Source organism: Herpailurus yagouaroundi, unplaced genomic scaffold (assembly GCF_014898765.1).
Source record: "Herpailurus yagouaroundi ecotype Mexico unplaced genomic scaffold, PumYag 29, whole genome shotgun sequence".
Lineage (NCBI taxonomy): Eukaryota > Metazoa > Chordata > Mammalia > Carnivora > Felidae > Herpailurus > Herpailurus yagouaroundi.
This window is the reverse complement of record NW_024412377.1, coordinates 113,639,765-113,657,390: the sequence shown is the minus strand read 5'-3', so window position 1 is coordinate 113,657,390 and position 17,626 is coordinate 113,639,765. Positions and strand designations below refer to the sequence as shown.

The following is a 17,626-nucleotide window of genomic DNA, read 5'->3' as shown; positions in this document are numbered from 1 at the left end:
GATGCTTTACAACTTTTACAAGCCTATCATGCTCTTATCCAATCCCAAAATGTCTTTTGAAAACCATAGTGAACATGGACTAAAATCTATTTCAAAACATTTCAATTCTATTATAAAGATAGAAATATGCAAAAGCCAGCTATATGCCACTACTTATTATGTAGAAATGGAATATCTGTATTGCATGGTTAACCTAACTGGCCATCCACTTGATTCCTGGACTGTAAATTTCTTTCTGTAAAGGGAGAACTTTCTGGCTGAATTAAAATGTGAATAATATATCTAATAGCTCTGGAACTATGATGTCAGAGGTGGTTCTAAAGTCCCTGTTTCCCTAAATATTGTTTAACCAACATAAAGATCTGGGGTTCTGTCCAACCTATCTGGCAGGTTCAAGATCTTTTAAAAGTAAATTTGAGTCATCAAGGACAGTTACTACACACATTGACAAACTGTGTTCCGAAGAACATTCTTTATGATCGTAAAAGTTAATTCAAGAAACATAGTGTACTAGGGCAAGTAAGTTTGGGGAAATTTTTATACTGTAGTCCTCTCTTGTAGATTCACAATGCAGATACAGCATATTAAAGTTCCAGAGAAGCCTTGACTTTAGAAAATCTGTTTACAGGGTGCCTGGGTGGCTCAGTCAATTCACCATCCAACTCTTGATTTCTCTTCAGGTCATGATTTCATGGTTTGTGAGTTCAAGCCACACATTGGGCTCTTTACGGACAGCGTGGAGCCTGCTTGGGATTCTCTCTCTTTCCTTCTGTCTCTGCCCCTCCCCTACTCATGAGTGTGCTCTCTCTCTCTCTCTCTCTCTCTCTCTTAATAAATAAATAAACTTAAAAAATATATATTTACATTTATTTAACCTAGTATCTCTCAAAACAGTTTACCAGTGAAGATTTTGGGGGGGGGGGATATTTTATGATAGCAAAGAACTGTGGTATTCCTTAGAAAAACATTGGGAAATTTTTTTGAAGATAGTTGAGAAGGCACTGTAACAAGCAAAGCTAACAGAGGACTCAAAATGTGGGAAACATTTACATGATGAGCCTTCACTCATACATGATGAGAATGTATGTTGCTCTCACTTTGGGGCATTCCTTATTTGATTCCTTAGGAGCATGATGAATAAAACAATTCCTAATTGAAAAGCTCTGAAAATAATTTGTTAAGTAAAAGATATACTCATTACTGAATGGCAATAATATGAGGTGAAATACAGACACCCACTGATTTCAATGTAAAACAAAGAGGTAATATGCACAGGGAAATATTTAGAAAGATAATATTAAAGTAGGGGAGAGGGACACCTGGATGGCTTAATTGGTTGAGCGTCTGACTTCAGGTCATGATCTCATGGTTTGTGGGTTCAAGCCCCACATCAGGCTCTGTGCTAACAGATCAGAGCCTGGACCTATTTCAGATTCTATGTCTCCCTTTCTCTCTGCCCCTCCCCTGCTCGTGCTCTGTCTCTCTCAGTCCCTCAAAAATAAATAAATGTTAAAAAAATTTAAAGTAGGGGAGAAATTTTATGTTTTCATTTTTTTCTGTTATTCTTGAAAATAAATGGCTTTTCTTGTAGATCAAAAATGGTCAAATATTAATATCGCATTTTCAACCTAATAGACTCTAAAACTTAAATTTTTTTTTTATTGTATGGCAGAGAAAAATAAGCATTGTCTTTTTTATGACTACTCAGGAAGCGTTTGCCCCAGTTGTGTCAAACTTGATGTATCTCATTAAAATCCTAAGCTTTGTCTGGTGTAGCATATATTTTTATGACTTGTTAATTTTTGTTTCTGTTTTAGCCCCCAATGTTTCTTGGGGAACTGATTTTTGGTCATAAGTTGTATATTTTAAACAAAAAACATAACTTGCAGAAAAAAATATATATGTAACTTGCCTATTTTCTTTACAATTAACTAATTTTTCACACATGAGGACTTTGAAAATATATTAATTTATGTATTTAGGTTCAGATCACTTGGGTTTTCATTGCTATTTAGGAATGTGTGAGTTTTTGAATTACTGTATTGAAGTAAAAAAGATTACTGCTGACTACATTGTTTTAACTTGAGCAATTGTAAGGTGATTGTGTGTGTGTGTGTGTGTGTGTGTGTGTGTGTGTGTGTCTGTCTGTCTGTCTCTGTCTGTCTGTCTAATCCTGGGGAAGGGAAGGCCTGAGAGTAACATACAAGATTCCACCAAATACAAAAGTTATTCTGTTTTCTTTAATAGTCTAAGTAGAAAAGTAGAATTGGTGGAAAATGTAACTGTTTCAATGCAAAGTATATTAAATCTAGATAAAACCAAAAAGCCTGGTGTTTTTCTTAGGCCTATTTCATCATATGCCCTTCGATGTGACTAATCTGTGTTGAGAACATTCTTTGAAGTTTAATCCTTTAGTTTTTCTGCAACAAAACTGCTAGGCATACCCATAGGGTAATGAATGGAAACATGGAAGTAGGTCATTAGAGAATATAGGAGGTCAAGGTCATGTGCTGCAGCTTCACCATCCATAGATTTTGTTTCACCTCTGATGATTATGTTTCACTAACAATATGCTATAAGGAATGGAAAGACCCCTACTCACCCACATAGTTCAGATAGTTCAGAATCAGAAAGTCTGTCCATCTGCCTGAAGAAGGAAAATAGGACTAGATTATTGTGACTGCTACTAAAATTTGTATTTGAACCAACAGTGTGATTAAGTGAGGGATGACCTCTTATTCCCAGTCTATTAAACTTCCAAATTCCCCTTAATCCCAAATTTCATCATGAATTAAGAAAGTGGTATCAGATGAGTTTAATCTCCTTATGTTGATCAAGTAGGAATCCATGAAGAAAAGAAGTCCCATATTCTGGTGGAAGCCTTACATTATGAAATTTTTTTTTTTGCCTGTGTCAGAATTTACTCCTTCGCTTCTCTTCAGTTCTCTTGAACCCTTAACAAACACTGAAACCAGTAACACTTAAACATCTCAGAAGGGAGCTTTTGGTGAAGAACATACTTTCCCCCACATCATCCAAAATATATTTTATAGAAATGAAACCAGCTTTTGTAATCAGAATTTGAAAACAGATAAATCCCCTAAAAGGCTCACCTGACTGTGAGTAGGGCTTATATTCAAATGTCTACAGGAACCAAAGAAGTGATGTAGTCCTGTGAGGACCATGGAGGAAGCTTGCCTCCACCAGTTGCCTCCAGTCAGCTCCAGCTAATTGTTGATATGCAGAAATGCAAATCCAATATTGCCTGGTCTTGAAATTTTTCAAAAGCAGTTGGAAATTTTTGTTTTTATATGAAAGCTCCAACAATTATGTGATGATAACTAGTTGAGAATGTTTTGAAAACCTGTTACTCCAACCAAACATCTATTCTCTGTCAATTTCCAATCTGGGCTCTTAAGATTTTCCTTATATATAGATTTTCTTATATATAGATTGTACCTTCTCCTTTCATTCCTACTAGCTCTTGGCCCAAGACATATCCTCAAAAGCATATTACTGGAGTGGAATTATATGTTTGTATTAGAACATATCGGTACTCATCCTAAAACATAAATTCCCAGGAAAACAGTTTGCCAATGAGATTTTTTTATTGAGGTTGACTTTTATATTCAGAACTACATTTGGTTTAAAAAATACTGAAATCCAATGTATTTAAACTTCTAGTTCTTTGCATTTTTAAGTTTAGATTAAAAATTGTTATACTTCAACAAAAGACTTTAAAGAGACATTAACATATCCAATTTTAAAAATTAAATTCCCTTAAGTCTTTTATATTTCATTTATAATGTATTTGACTTCCTTTTAAAATATCTTATTGCAGTTGTCTGACGTATAAGGTATTCACATTTATGTAAACATTCTAATAAATTGAACAAATTAAACTTAGAGATATGAGAAATTTAAGTTCTCATACATTATACTACTAAATATAAATGTCATAAGATTTCATCTTAAAATTCTAAATCCATATGTTACTAAAATTTCACTTTTCAATTTGGATTATAGTACTTACAATACATTTCTAGTACTAGCATACAGTTCTTTTTTTAAGTTTTTTTAAAATTTGGTTTATATTATTTAAGAGAGAGAGCATGTATGTGCATGAGCAGGGGATGGCCAGATAGAGAGGGAGAGAGAAAATCCCGAACAGGCTCCACACTGTCAGTGTAGAGCCCGATGTGGAGTTTGATCCCACAAACCATGAGATCATGGCCTGTGTTGAAACCGACTGAACCACCCAGGTGCCCCTAATATATTAATTTCATGATCTTGATTGTCTTAAATATTTTTGTGGTTAATAGTTAACGTTATTGGAATTAAGAGAGACTTCACTACTAAAACTATTATGTCATCTAAACAATTTTTGTTTGTAAGCTAAGCTGGCTGAGGTCTCATATACAGCCAGAGCTATGAAGCAAGATACTGCACTACTGTTGGAGATGTCAAGGGAATGTATTAAGTCCTGTTAATTACCCAGAACATAGGAGTGATCCTCTCACTCTCAGAGCCCATATAGTCTACATCCCTACATTTGAATCATTACCATTGCTGTGCCACAGCTAGCCTATACAGACAGACTCATGAGAACTGACAGTTAAAATTTCAGGAATTGTGCAGGCCAACTAGTTATTAAACACCGCCATTATTAAAGTAAAATTATATACCCTTAGTATTATATAAAAAGGCAATGAATACTCAAAATGCATCACTAATTATTTTACTACATCACTTAAATATTATCAGTTTCTTGAAGTTATTTACACTATTCTATCTGTATGGTGGAAATACTTTATAATGGGGTGTTACTGTGCACTTCTTCCCAACTCCACATTCAGTGACATCACACTGGTAGCTTGAAATCAGCCAAGGTGAAAATACCTATACCGCAGAAATTGGCAAACATGATAAATCTGGGTTCTCCCAGACTCACAAAAAGTTGGTTATTAACCATTTCTCAGTACATTTCTAATGAAGTCATTATCTAATTCTCTGTCTGCACTCTCTCCAAGATGGCTGTATCACATGTTATGATTTTGCATTTCCTTAACTCTTGAGATATTTAAACATCTTCCATGTAGTTCTGAAGTTCTTTGAGATTCCCATAATCCTGAATGTTTGGTACTCTTTGTGTTTAGCAGGACTACACAAATCAGGTAATAAATTGGTATCCCAGTTCTCTTCTTTTGGCATGTTTGACGTGATCCTAGCCTTAAGTGTTATTCTGTTGCCATTGATTCCAGAGCAGTACAAAAGACAGGTATTGTGGCTTTTATTTCAGTTAGGCCTGTTGCCTGTTTTCTTCTAGTAATAATTTGCTATAGGCCTCAAAGAGATAATTTGTTGTAACCTGCATGGTTAGGTTAAAATATCTAATAATTCAGTATTTCATAGCGGAGATATCTCAGTAAATTTGTTATTTTTATTTTAATTTGGAAGTGAAGCTACTGTACATCAATCATTAATATCAATTTCATTTCAGATATACCTGTATTATAAAGCTAATCCCAGGGGCAAAATCCATATATCCTATTCAGTTGAATTCCAAACATTGATGAACCATGATACTAGATTCCAACACTGCATATGGGAGTGTAACTTTTTAATTTGAATTTTTTAATATAACTAAATTGTGGTAATTCAAACAAATAGATGCTTTCCATTACTAAAGTTAATAAGGCATAAAGAAGTGCTAGAACAAAGCACGAATCTAAGCATATATAGACTAGAATGTCTTGCAAGTCAAGGAGAAAGAAAATGGAATCTACAGGTTTCTGTTTATAGAAGAGCTTATTCCAAGCCTTAGACATATACCAACTCTGTCACGCATGGAATTACTATAAAACAGCAACATTGATTTCTTTGTGTACTTCATGAAAAAATTTATTTTATTCATTTTCAGTCACCTTCATCTTCATCAGCCTAAAATCTCTGTAATGCAAAAAAGGCCTGATGATGTTTCAAATCCCAGAGACCCAAAGCAAGAATGATTCTGGTCTTAATGCCCCTTACCCTGTTCTTTTTCCTCCTCTAACCTTCTACTGCCTGTCATCCTTCTGCGTAGGGGACTACAGATCTTAACATTTTTGTCACTTTGGGATTAAAGAGGAAGGGAAGGTAGAGATGGGCATGGAATGAATGGAAGATAAAAGAAGGAAGGTGGGTCACTGTTTTCCTGTTAAGGCTAAGATTCATCCCTGCCCTTTCCTTGCTTTGTTACACACTCTTAAGAATCATCTCTGCAACCACACTTCTTGGGTTCCTTTACGACTGGCTCCCAGTTCATTTGGCCATTGGAAGACTGAAGGGCAAAAGGAAGGAAGGATCCAGAATATTTTGTCCCATTCTTTCTCAGCCACATAGGTACAGGAATCATCTCAAGCAGTGGCTACGTCTGCTTCATAATTTCGAACTGGTAGGAGTGACTGTGATTCTGCTGTCTGCCAGAGACTCCCAGTTCTGAAGTCCAGTATTCCTGCTTTCTCTCTGGGTCTCTCCAGCCATAGGTACAGTAGTGGCTTACTGCTGCTGTTAATATCTTGAATGCCTCACCACCTCCTGTTTGACTCTTCCATCGTCTTCATAACCAGTGACTTCAATTAAATTCCTTCTCTTTGAAAGTGCTAAAATGATTTTTGTATTCCTGACAGGACATGACTGACACAGAGCGATCGGAAGGGCGAGAATGAGTCAGATATTTTCTTTTCTAGGTATCCAGGGTTACTGTTATTATGGGTGTGGAAGGAGGCAGAGGTTGAGCACCTTGGGTATGCAACTGCTTTATTGTCATCTTATCTTCACAGATGAGGAAACTGAAGCTGATAGACATTAGGTGTTTACTGTGATCATATTGTTAATACATGGTTGAACAGGAATTTGAATGCAGAACTGATTCCAAAGCTTTTCCACTGGAGTATACTTCTTCCCTAGCAAACATAGGGCTACTTTCGGAAATAGTTCTTGAAGGGCTGAGGGGACTAAGATATAAAGCAGTAAATGTCAGATAACCCATGATCTGGGTTCCTGTCATGACCACACCAAAGTTAGCTGAAGGTAGCTATTACTATGCTTCAAAACTAGTATATCTTTAAACATTGCCTTTTATCTCAGCCTGTACTCTGCCAGGATTTGGGGTGGCTAACTGAGAAACATTCTTGAGGTTCAAAGGTGTTCATTAAGAGCATCTGCTATTTTGGAGTTGTTTTTATGGAATTCAGGGCCTTTTGTTTAGAAGACTATAATTTATTTGGGAATTTCTTATCTTCCTTCCCTCACTGCAAAGGTTTATCTACACCATTAGGTTTTATATACCTGGCCTCAGTACCAAAAACAAACAAAACAAAACAAAACAAAACAAAGCAAAAAAAAAAAAAAACAAAAAAAAAAAAACAAAAACAATCCTGGGTAGAAGGGATGAAAGAGATTTATCCTTATGTGCTCAAATCTACTCCTATGATGTTGCTTCAAGCCTGGCTACTTCCAAATATTGTTTTGGAATATTTGGAATGTTTGCTTTCTCCTGAGATGTAGACTTGTATGTCTACCTGTTTTCTGGGCCTCTTTTGGTATCCTCACACAAGTATGATTGAGCGTGTCCTGCACTCACTGTATTTTCCTATGTGGTTCTTCCTTTTATATTCCTGATTGATTTCAGTTGATGGCCCCACAGTAAAACACATTTCCCCCATTGACTGCTTGGCCAATCATCCCAACCCTCACCCTCTCCCTCAGACTCCACATTCAGTCAGGTGCCAAATCCTATTATGATCAGCTTTCTAAGTCATTCCCAAATCTATCTTCATTTATTCATTCATTCCGTATTTCACTGCTATATGGCTGGCCTGGTGTCCAGTGCTGGGAATACTGAAGTAAACCAGAAAGGCCAAAAGATATATTCCTGTCTAATTCTATGTATGCTTTTTTTTTCAGTTAGTCCTTTCTCCACCTGAATCCTACCATTAATCTCTTTACTGTTTGGGTTGTCTTTCTTCATATTCTCCCCTACCCATTTTGGCTATGCCCCTAGAATGAATTTTATAAAACTAAAATAGTAGGTCACTTTCTTCCTTAAAATCTTTCAGTAACTACACATAGCCTTCAATGCAGCCTATATGACTTGGGATGGCATATTGGTCAGGACACATCATGTCTATTTCTTTCAGCTTTTACCTATGATGCTTCAGACCTACACACTCACTTTTCCTGCAAACTCTTTGACCCTCTAGCATCTGCACATGTTATTTCCACTGCTTATAACACCTTTTCCTATCTTAAATTTCTGTTTACCCCCCCCCCCTTTTCCAAACCCAATAAAAAAGAATTTTATTCTCTGAATCAATTCTCTAAGTCCACCCCACACCTGGGGCTCCTTCCTTATGATTCCTGTTCTTGGTTCCCACAACACCCAGTGCATACCTTTATCATAATATCACAGCACACTTATCAGATTAATAGGTAAATGAACTGTCTCCTCCACTCTGCTGTGACTTCCTTGAGGGAAAGGACAGGCTCAGGTTCATTCTGCATCTCCAATGCTGGGCCCTGATCTATACACAGTAGATCCTGAAGAGTGGATAAGTGCATATTTTAAAAATGTGAAGCAATGTACACTGTGAAACTCAAAATGAAAGACCACTTCTTACTATTTGCAAACTCCCATTATTTTCTCTGCTCATAAAGATAAAAATAGGTTCTGCTTTTGCACACCCAGCTATTAGTGTAATTACCTAGTTTTCTTCAGCTATTACTATAAGACATTTAACCAAGACTAAAGTTGTGTTTGTGGCCAAAGAATTCCAACCAGCCCAAGTTGTTCTAGAACCTATGAAACATCCCTAACAAATTCCCCAGCTCTGACTTTTATTACTAAAGTCTAACCGGTACCGTGTAATAATTTTAGAAAAATGTAAAAGTACCACCACCGTTTCTGCACTACACTGTTCAGGATTGCATCGTAGAGAGGGCCTGATACAGGAGAGTGCTCTTTTCTCAGGACAGTGTTTTCCTCAATGGGATTACAAATGAACAAATACGTATGTGCATCTTATACAGGTCACTGTAAGTTCAGAGTAACAGAACAAGCAGTTTTTTACACCCGCCAAAGAGCAAATCCCACGGAAAGACAAAACATTCTCAGATTTGCCTCTTGGATCATTTGATGGTATAAAAAAGATGGGCTTAAAACCACAGGTTGGTTCCCATGCCATCCCTCATCCACCACGCACCAAAAGGAAAATATAACGACTTATTGACCAAGTACTTCCCCACTACTGGAATTGTGTACTAGTAGTGCCAGCGGCACTGGGAGTGTTTAGGCAGGTTTAAGCTGAGTAATACATTCAGGCGGTGCACATATTTTACAAAGCATAGCGTTTTGCCCATATTAAGATAAACTTCCTGTACCTATTGACACATAACAGAGGTCTGTTTACACAGGATTACTCTGGCTTTCAGCTCCAAGCTAAATGAGTGGGGTTTTTTTAATTAAAACAAATTTTTTTTAATGTTTATTTGAGAGACGGGGGGGGGGGGGGGCGGGGGGGAGAGTGCATGCGTGCAAGTGGGGGAGGGGCAGAGAGAAAGGAGAGAGAGAATCCCAGGCAGGCTCCACCCTGTCAGCACAGAGCCCGATGCAGGGCTTGAACTCACCAAACCGTGAGATCATGGCCTGAGCCGAGACCAGGAGTGGTAGCTTAACTGACTGAGCCACCCAGGCGCCACCCCTTTTTTTAATTAAATGTTTTTAGTTTTGAGCAACAGAGTGTGAACAAGGTAGGGGCAGAGAGAGAGAGGGAGGGAGGGAAGGAGACATAAAATCTGAAGGAGTCTCCAGGCTCTGAGCGGTCAGCACAGAGCCCAATGGGGGGCTCGAACCCACGGATTGCAGGATGATGACCTGAGCCAAAGTCGTACGCCTAATCTACTAAGTTGCCTAGGCACCCCCAAGCTGAAAATGAGTTTTAAGGTAATACTCCTGAGAGAAACTGGTTGTGGATTTAGTAGGAGGACCTATTTTGGTTGTAACAAGAATAGTATTTTTGTTATAATCTTCTCTTCTCAAGCGAGATCTACCCAGAAAATGTGATTGCACTTTAGGTGTTAAGGATTACTTTCTACAAAGTACTATCAATGAAGCCAAAGAGCTAACTTTCTGGCATGCTTCTATACTCCATGTCACACCCAAGCGTGCCAAAGAATCCGTGATCAAAGCATGTGTGATGCGGTGATGTACCATACAAAAGACAGTGGACCACAATTTCTGCTTTTTCATACTCTTTATTGCCAACAGTTTAAAATGGTCAACATAAAAAAAAAGAAACATTTTGATAATAAATACTGCTCTTTGGGCTGTAATAAATAAAAAGTTTATTAACAAGGAATGCACTTTTCCAGCCACAAGTGTCTTCAAAAATTAACAAAAAAAAAAAAAAATTATATATGGCCATAGTTCACAGTTGAGCAGCCAAAAGCTGCTCTGATTACAGCCTTTAAACAACATGGGAGCTTCCTCCCTTCTCCCTCCCCTTCGGGAAGTATATTCACAGTTCCAAGTCCTCTGTCTGAATGCTCTCAACAGAGAGAAGAGTCAATGCACCTTCCTGCGAAATTGTCTGAAAAACCTTTTAATACAGGTACATCAAGGAAAACTGCATTCTGGTTCACTCTCAGACTGTCCAAAGTTAAGAAGTGTATGCGTCAGCCTGGTCTGGTTCCGCCCAGTCCAGCAGGCCCCAGAGGAATTGTTTTCGTACCACCACCTGTCCGTCTTTTTCAACATGCTATAGATCATCTGACTGCTTCCCTGTAGATCTCACAGTGGAAAAGAGGAGTCCCATAGGGTCCATTAAAGAAGTCGTTTAATTACATCTCTGTAAGAGCATGTTCAGAGCGTATTCCATTCGATTTTTTAATTCTGATGAACAGCCAGACATCAGCAGAGTTGTTAGTCTGAATGTTGTAGATATCCTGTCCTCGTTGATGTAAGTCAGCAGGTATTCTTCATTTTGGCTACAGATGATTATTTTCGTATGATCATGGTAGAAATTCACCTTTCAAAAGGAAACATAAATATTAGATCTCTACAGATATTCAAGAATTAGTAAAGTGTGTCCAATCATTAAATGGCTACCTGAAAATCACTTTTTGTGACCTAAACACGCACTTTCCTGAAGGGTTTCGCTTACCTGAAAGGTGCCATCATTGAAGAGCATCATTAAGGCCTTATCAGATTTGAGCCACTGAAGGAGGTAGAGCCGAGGTCTTCGAATATCGGTAACACTAGGCAGATCACCACCCTAAAAGCAATTGGGAGAGTTAGTGCCCATAACAATTTTGCAGTTTGCACTCCATTCTTCTAGGCAAATGCCTCTCCAAGTTGAGCAAGCATCAGAATGTCCTGGAGATTCTTGGCCCCACCCCCCAGAGATTCTGATTCAGTAGAGAGCTAAGGTAGGACAAAAGCAGGTGCACCTCTAAAAAGCTTCAGAGCTGTGCAGATGCCACTGGTCTGTGGACTACACTTCAAATATTACTGCTCAAACGCCACATCCAGGAGGTACTTACATCCATGAGGTTCTCCTCCATGTAATGAGAGAAGTATTTGAGCACCGTCACTTGACTAATGAATTGTTCAGGGGCATCTGTTGCTGGGAAAACAGAGCACTGGCCAAGCTCTGCGTAATAGTGAACTGTTCTGAAAAACAGGAACCATAGGGAGAGAGAAGAAACAAAATAGAGGCCATTAGTCACTGGTTTTAGATTTCTTGAGTGCAAGAATACAGAAGTGACAGAATCTCGTTAGTTGGACATACTTACTTTTTGTCTGGAAGGAGGCTCATGTGAGCACCATTGTTGAAAAGGACACCTACAGTGTGGTCTGAGAGCTGGTACCCAAAGCCATATTTGTTAGAGTAATCGACCCATTTGGTGACCCACTGAAAGGAAGTGCTCAGCTGCTCTTTGGGAATGCAGTCAGCTTCCGGCATGTTTTCTAGACATCCTCGAAGGACTCTTGCCACTGTGTCCGCAACACTTCCCATGGTACTGTCCTCGAGGCCTAGAAAGTCAGAGAAAGTTGTAAACTAATTAACAATAAAATCTTAGGCGTTGGTAGCTTCTAACTTTCCCTCCACTACTTCTAAGGACATGAGGGACTCAAAATTGTTGCTTGGCTTTTTCCGATTCCTCCAATTTTGCTGGTACTGTGTAATTAGGCCACAAAACAAACTGACTCCAGTTACTTAGTATTAAGCACTGGCATTTATAGTCTCATTTAAAATGCCAATGACGGCAACTTACATTCGCTGCTACTGCTGCAGCTGCCAAGAGTGCCTCTGACTATCATGCGAATAGCATCTCCAATCTGCTGCTTATTTTCTACTGCAGGTGTTCCTGATCTGGCGACTGTAGTGGTAGGTGGCTGGAGCTCCTAGAAAAGAGAAGGGTCAGACAAGGAGTCAAACATCTAAAATTCATTTGAGGTTGAGAATTCTCAGTTAAGCTGAGATTGTGGCAACTGGTGGGAAAGCTTATCAAAAAGCAGTGGACACAAAAGATAGTTCAGTGACTCGAGTGCATGCCTCGTTAAACTAAAACACAAAATCTTTTAAAAGGTTCGAAGAAAAGCTTGAATCATGATCATCACATGCTTGAATCGTGATCACCATAACCCATGTGATAATTAACAAAGAAACAGAAATGATATAGAGTGTTTGTATCTATTTTATTCTTTTCCAGCATACCTCATCTGTCCTGTGTTTGCTGGGCTGCTGAGTTATTGAAGTCTTTTTCAAATCATGCCTAAGCTTGTAAATTTCTTCATCTTCTTTAGACACTCTATCTGTAAATCAAAGACAAGAATTATGAGCATTAGTCTGCTAACAAGGTAGGAACAGAGCTAGCCACATTTCCTCCTTTTGTGTTAGCAATCAGCTTATGAGCATTCAAGGCTAAACGAGCATTTTATCATTACCATCAGCTGCAATTAAGCAAGGAGCACACTTTAATGTGTATGGGGAAAAAAAAAAGCTATCCATCACATTTTTCAGTAGAGTTTTATCATTCTATAAAAAGTTCAACAGTATTCAAACATACTGGCTGTTATGCTAACATAAAAACATTCTTTTAACTAACTTATCGGATTTAAACATACTGGATCCAGAAGAGCAGAAGAAGTCTTATAACTTACTATGTGTGTCAATGTATCTTGCTTTGTCTTTTTTGCCACCAAAAAGAGCAGCAGCTGCTTTCTTAAAGAAATTCTTAGCTGGGCTTGACAAGTGGAAATCTGGAACTGTATGACAGCAGCTGGAAGAGAGTCTGTCTGGAGTGAAGCCCTGCGTAGTGTCAGAAAAGACTTTTCAGTAACCAGTTGGGTAACTGTGATCAAAAGCATGCAATAAAAAGACACAAGAAACATGCCAACCTGCAAAAAAAATTCATGTCGAATGATGTCATCCAAACTGGGACGATCCTCAGGATTTTTGGACAACATGCTAGCTATTAAGTGCTTAGCAGGAGCCAGCAACGACGATGGCATTGTATACCTGGCTTCTCTTATGCACCTGTAAGTTTCTTTCAGATTTGTCGTTTCAAAGGGGGGTCGTCCTAGTAACATTGTATACCTGTGTGCAAGATAACACTTCTTTAGGAATGGTCATAAAGTAACTCTTTTCGAATGTGAAAAAAATCTAAACCCAAATTTGCATTTTTGTCATTTTGGTGCATTTACTTACATTACACAACCTAAGGCCCAAATGTCTGATTCACAGCCGTGTCCTTGCTTGTTGAGGACTTCAGGGGAGAGATAATTTGGGGTACCACATATTGTTCTGGAAAAGCAAAATATGAAGGTCTCATTAAGAACTGTTCTACTGTTTACACTTAGTTCTCTGGATAAAACCTTAAGAGTGTTATGTTGAATTTCTATTTAGAAAAATTTGACTTTTGATTTTTGCCATCTCAACAGTTAACAGTTGACCAAGTGGCTTAATTATTTTTAATGCATATACAATTGTTTTCAGCCACATGACAGTGTTTTTAAACCAACTGAGACCATGTACAGCAGAGCGTTTGTGTAACATTTCAGGCAAATATGAGACAGATTTGTTTCATAATCAACTTATAGGTATAAGGTCCTCTGCCTCGTCCACAGTGGGCACTTAGTGTTTCCATGGATTAACATCATTGTGGTCTGTGAATTTTAAAATCAGCTGACCCTTCTCCAACACATTAACTGGAAAATAATAAGAGCATATTTGGTCTCCGTAAAACCCTGTCAGGATGTATCTTTCTGACTCATACCTCCTTCTGTGCTCCAAGGGTTCCAGCCTGGCTGCCAAGCCGAAGTCCCCGACTTTTAATTCCATGGCTTCGTTGATAAAGAAGTTCCCTAGATGGTAAAGAAAACAAAACCTCAATCCCCTTGAAAAGATGTTCTCACCAAATACACACACACACATCCATCCTCTTTGGAGGGAGGCAGGCAGCCAGTTGTTGACTAGTAAAGTCACAGATTCAAAAGCAAGAGGGCACAGGCTAGATCCCAACTAGAAACACTAATACAAAACGAGGGAGACAGGGAAGAAAAGAACACCTCTCCCTAACACGAAATCAGCGTTTGGAACAAAGGGCTTACCTAGTTTGAGATCTCTGTGTAGGATTTCTTGTTCATGAAGGTACTTCAGTCCAGACACAATCTGCCTGAGGTAGTATCGGACTTCTGGCTCCGTCAACACCTTCCTCGCTTTCAAGATATGAGCCATGGACTAGGAAGAGCGGAAGGAAAAAAGACAGCGTGTCAGAGTTATGGGCATCAGTAGTTGTCCTGCACAAGGTGCGTGATGAAAGTTAACCCTGCAGTAAAGTAACTGCCACCAGAGCAGAAGCCTCGATACAAGGCGATGTGGATGCCACACCAGCCGGGGGGCGCAGATGGACTGGGACAGGGGTCAGCGCTCACCCTTCGACTGCAGTACTCCAAGAGAATGTAAATGTTCTCTTTGTCCTCGAAGTAGTGGTAAAACTGCACTACATGCTTATGATGAAGGATTCTGTGAAGCTCTATCTCTTTGTCAATCTGAAAGAAAAAGCAGAACCAGGCTTATGAGCCTTCTGTCACCGCTTCCAAGCCAGCTGCTTACACACGCAGAAGACATTTTCTTAGCAGGGAAGGGCCATTCCTGCACACAAAGAAAATACTTTACTCAACAGTCATACACACCTTTTCCCTTTGATGAGGTTTGGCTACTCTGCTGTGAGGAATAATTTTTGCAGCATAGACTTTGTTGTTGGTCAGATCTGTCATCTCGTAACATTTTGCAAAGCCACCCTGAAAACAAAGCCGAGACAGCACTGAGTGTGGGAGAAAAACGGACAGTACATGTTTTTAAAAATGAATAAAAATTAGAAAGGAGCGCAACATTACGGGTGGCAGTGAGGGTGGAAAGACGTGTGCACTGTACTTTTTAAAAGCTCCCTCGCGAAGCCGAAAGCATTCCTGAAAACAGTGAACCGGTTCCCCTTCTCCCTTTACAAAGAGGAGCTTTATGGAGGGGGTTGGGAACAGGGAGATGAAAAATAATGTCTGAAGAGACCTGTCAAGAAAATTCCCTGGGGGGCAGGCGGAGGAAGCCAGGGGCGCGAGCAGAAAGCCCTCGCTTCTGGCCTCCAGATCAATTTCTTGGGGCTGCGGGAGGCACTGAGAGCTGAGGCTAAGGATATAAAGGCAACCCGGCGCTGTCAGCGCACAAAAGCCAGAGCAGGGCAGGTGAATACCCACGACCCGCCGGGATCGGAGCCCCCGAGAAGCCAAAATGCGGGGACTCAGGGTCCGGCCGGCTCGGGGGGGGGGGTGGCGGTGGGGGATGCCCGGGCAGACCTCCCAACCGCCCGTCCGGCAGCCAGGCGCCCGCCGCTCGTCACCTTTCCCAGCACTTTGCCCCGGCAGTAGCGCTTCCCCGTCGTGGGGTCGACGATAATCCGCGAGATCTCGGCCCCCGAGTGCGAGTGGTGATGATGGTGGTGCGGGGCCGCCGGCTGCCCCTGCGCCTGGGGCTGAGGCGGCTGCGGCTCCTCAGGGGGCTGCTGCGGCCGCTTCTTCTTAGAGTCCCCGCCGCAAGCCTTGCCCAGCGCCTGCTCACACATCTTGGTGCTGGCGGCCGGCTGGTAGGTGATAGTCCGCAAGAGCTCCATCGTCGCCTCACCGCCCGGCACTGCCAGCTGTCACCTCCAAGGCGCGGACACACGTCCGAGCCGGCCCTCACCCTCGAGCCCCCGCCGCCACCTCCTACGACCCACGCCCGACGTCCGCTTCCACTTGTGGAGTGCGAACGCCCGGAGAAGTCTTATATACGGGCCGAGAAGGGGGGCGGAGAATCGAAACGGGATGCGACGTCACGGACGACGCCCCGCCCACCGGCCGCCCAAGAGCTCGGGTCGGACGCCACGTCTGGACCGGCCGCTGGCGTTCTTCTTGCGAGCGGCATGCGGACAGGGGTCGTGTAGCTCGTGCGCCGGTCTCGGGGAAGGATCGCCGCAACGGGCAGGGCGACAACAAAGAAGTCCGGCAATTCCGGGACCGCCACCCCATTCTTCGAATGCTCTCAGGTTCTGGGTTTGAAATGGAAACCCGAGGGCTTGGCGCCAGGCCCCATCCCCTCCCTCAGCCCCGCCCTCGCCCCGCCCCATTCGCCGGGTGTCCCGGCGGCTAGGCGTGCGAGCCCGGCAGGGCGCTGTGCCAACGCGGGTCCCCTCCCCCGCACAGTCCTACTTGACCGCCTCGCAACCTGACGCCTCCAGTCAGGTGTGACCGTGTCCAGAGTCCACTGCACAGGCACGTGAGGCCTCGCCCTGACCATCTGGAGGACCTCGGTGCTGCCGTTCGCCGGCCCTGCCGCCACCCAGCACGGCCGCCCGCATTATTACCCCATCAGCTCGCTTCTCGATGGGGCACTGGGGGTGGTAGTGCCAGCGAAAGGCGAGGATTCCTAGAGCAAGGCGTACCGAGCTCAACGCCGGTTCTCAGTGAGGCGGGCCCAGGCCGGGGCGCGTAGGCTGACCAAGCCAAGTCCCATTTAGGCCTTCCTGGCCTCTGCCCACCGCGCAGAGCGGGTCTTTGTAGGAGGTCAGGTCCTTAACCTTGGAGAGGGAGACAGTCCCAGGCAAAAGGCTTCATCTTGTGGCTGCTCTCAGACTGGGGAGCAAGGGCGTCATCTCCTGGGAAGTATTAGAAGCGCAGGCACGGATTCGAATGGGGAGCGGTTTACAACGTGGGCCTTTCTTGATAGTAAGTGGTGTTAAAAGGGCTCCTGGTGCTAATTATGGTTTACCATCGAAGTCATCTATCACTTCTTTTTCGGAAGGGCTTAGGCACAATGCGTCCTTTAAATGGCTCATTAAGTCACAGGGCTGCCCTGGTGCTGGGAGAGAATGCAAGGCCTTTTCCCCCTGCAGGGGGACTGGTAGGATGAAGGGAGGGACATAGGCTAATGAGCTTCAACATGGCTTAGATTCCAGTTCCCGGATTTTGCTATTCGCTTTTGCTGACCGAGGAATACCTGTTTCCCTTGCTGTCCTGGCAACAGTGGAACATTTATTAAGAACAAGGCAC

At 41.7% G+C, this 17,626-nt stretch overlaps 1 protein-coding gene across 1 annotated transcript; it reads right to left on the bottom strand.

The window, feature by feature from the left end:
- Positions 1–10,273: 10,273 nt before the first annotated feature.
- Positions 10,274–16,338, bottom strand: PLK2 (polo like kinase 2). Its single transcript, XM_040452718.1, has 14 exons — positions 15,940–16,338; positions 15,239–15,346; positions 14,978–15,094; positions 14,654–14,783; positions 14,320–14,407; positions 13,752–13,847; positions 13,442–13,640; positions 13,205–13,352; positions 12,759–12,856; positions 12,316–12,445; positions 11,833–12,073; positions 11,581–11,710; positions 11,202–11,312; positions 10,274–11,066 (listed from the first exon to the last, which is right to left on the bottom strand). Exons 1-14 carry the CDS (start codon positions 16,207–16,209, stop codon positions 10,875–10,877), a joined length of 2,058 nt encoding a protein of 685 aa, XP_040308652.1. The 5' UTR covers positions 16,210–16,338; the 3' UTR covers positions 10,274–10,874.
- Positions 16,339–17,626: the final 1,288 nt, after the last annotated feature.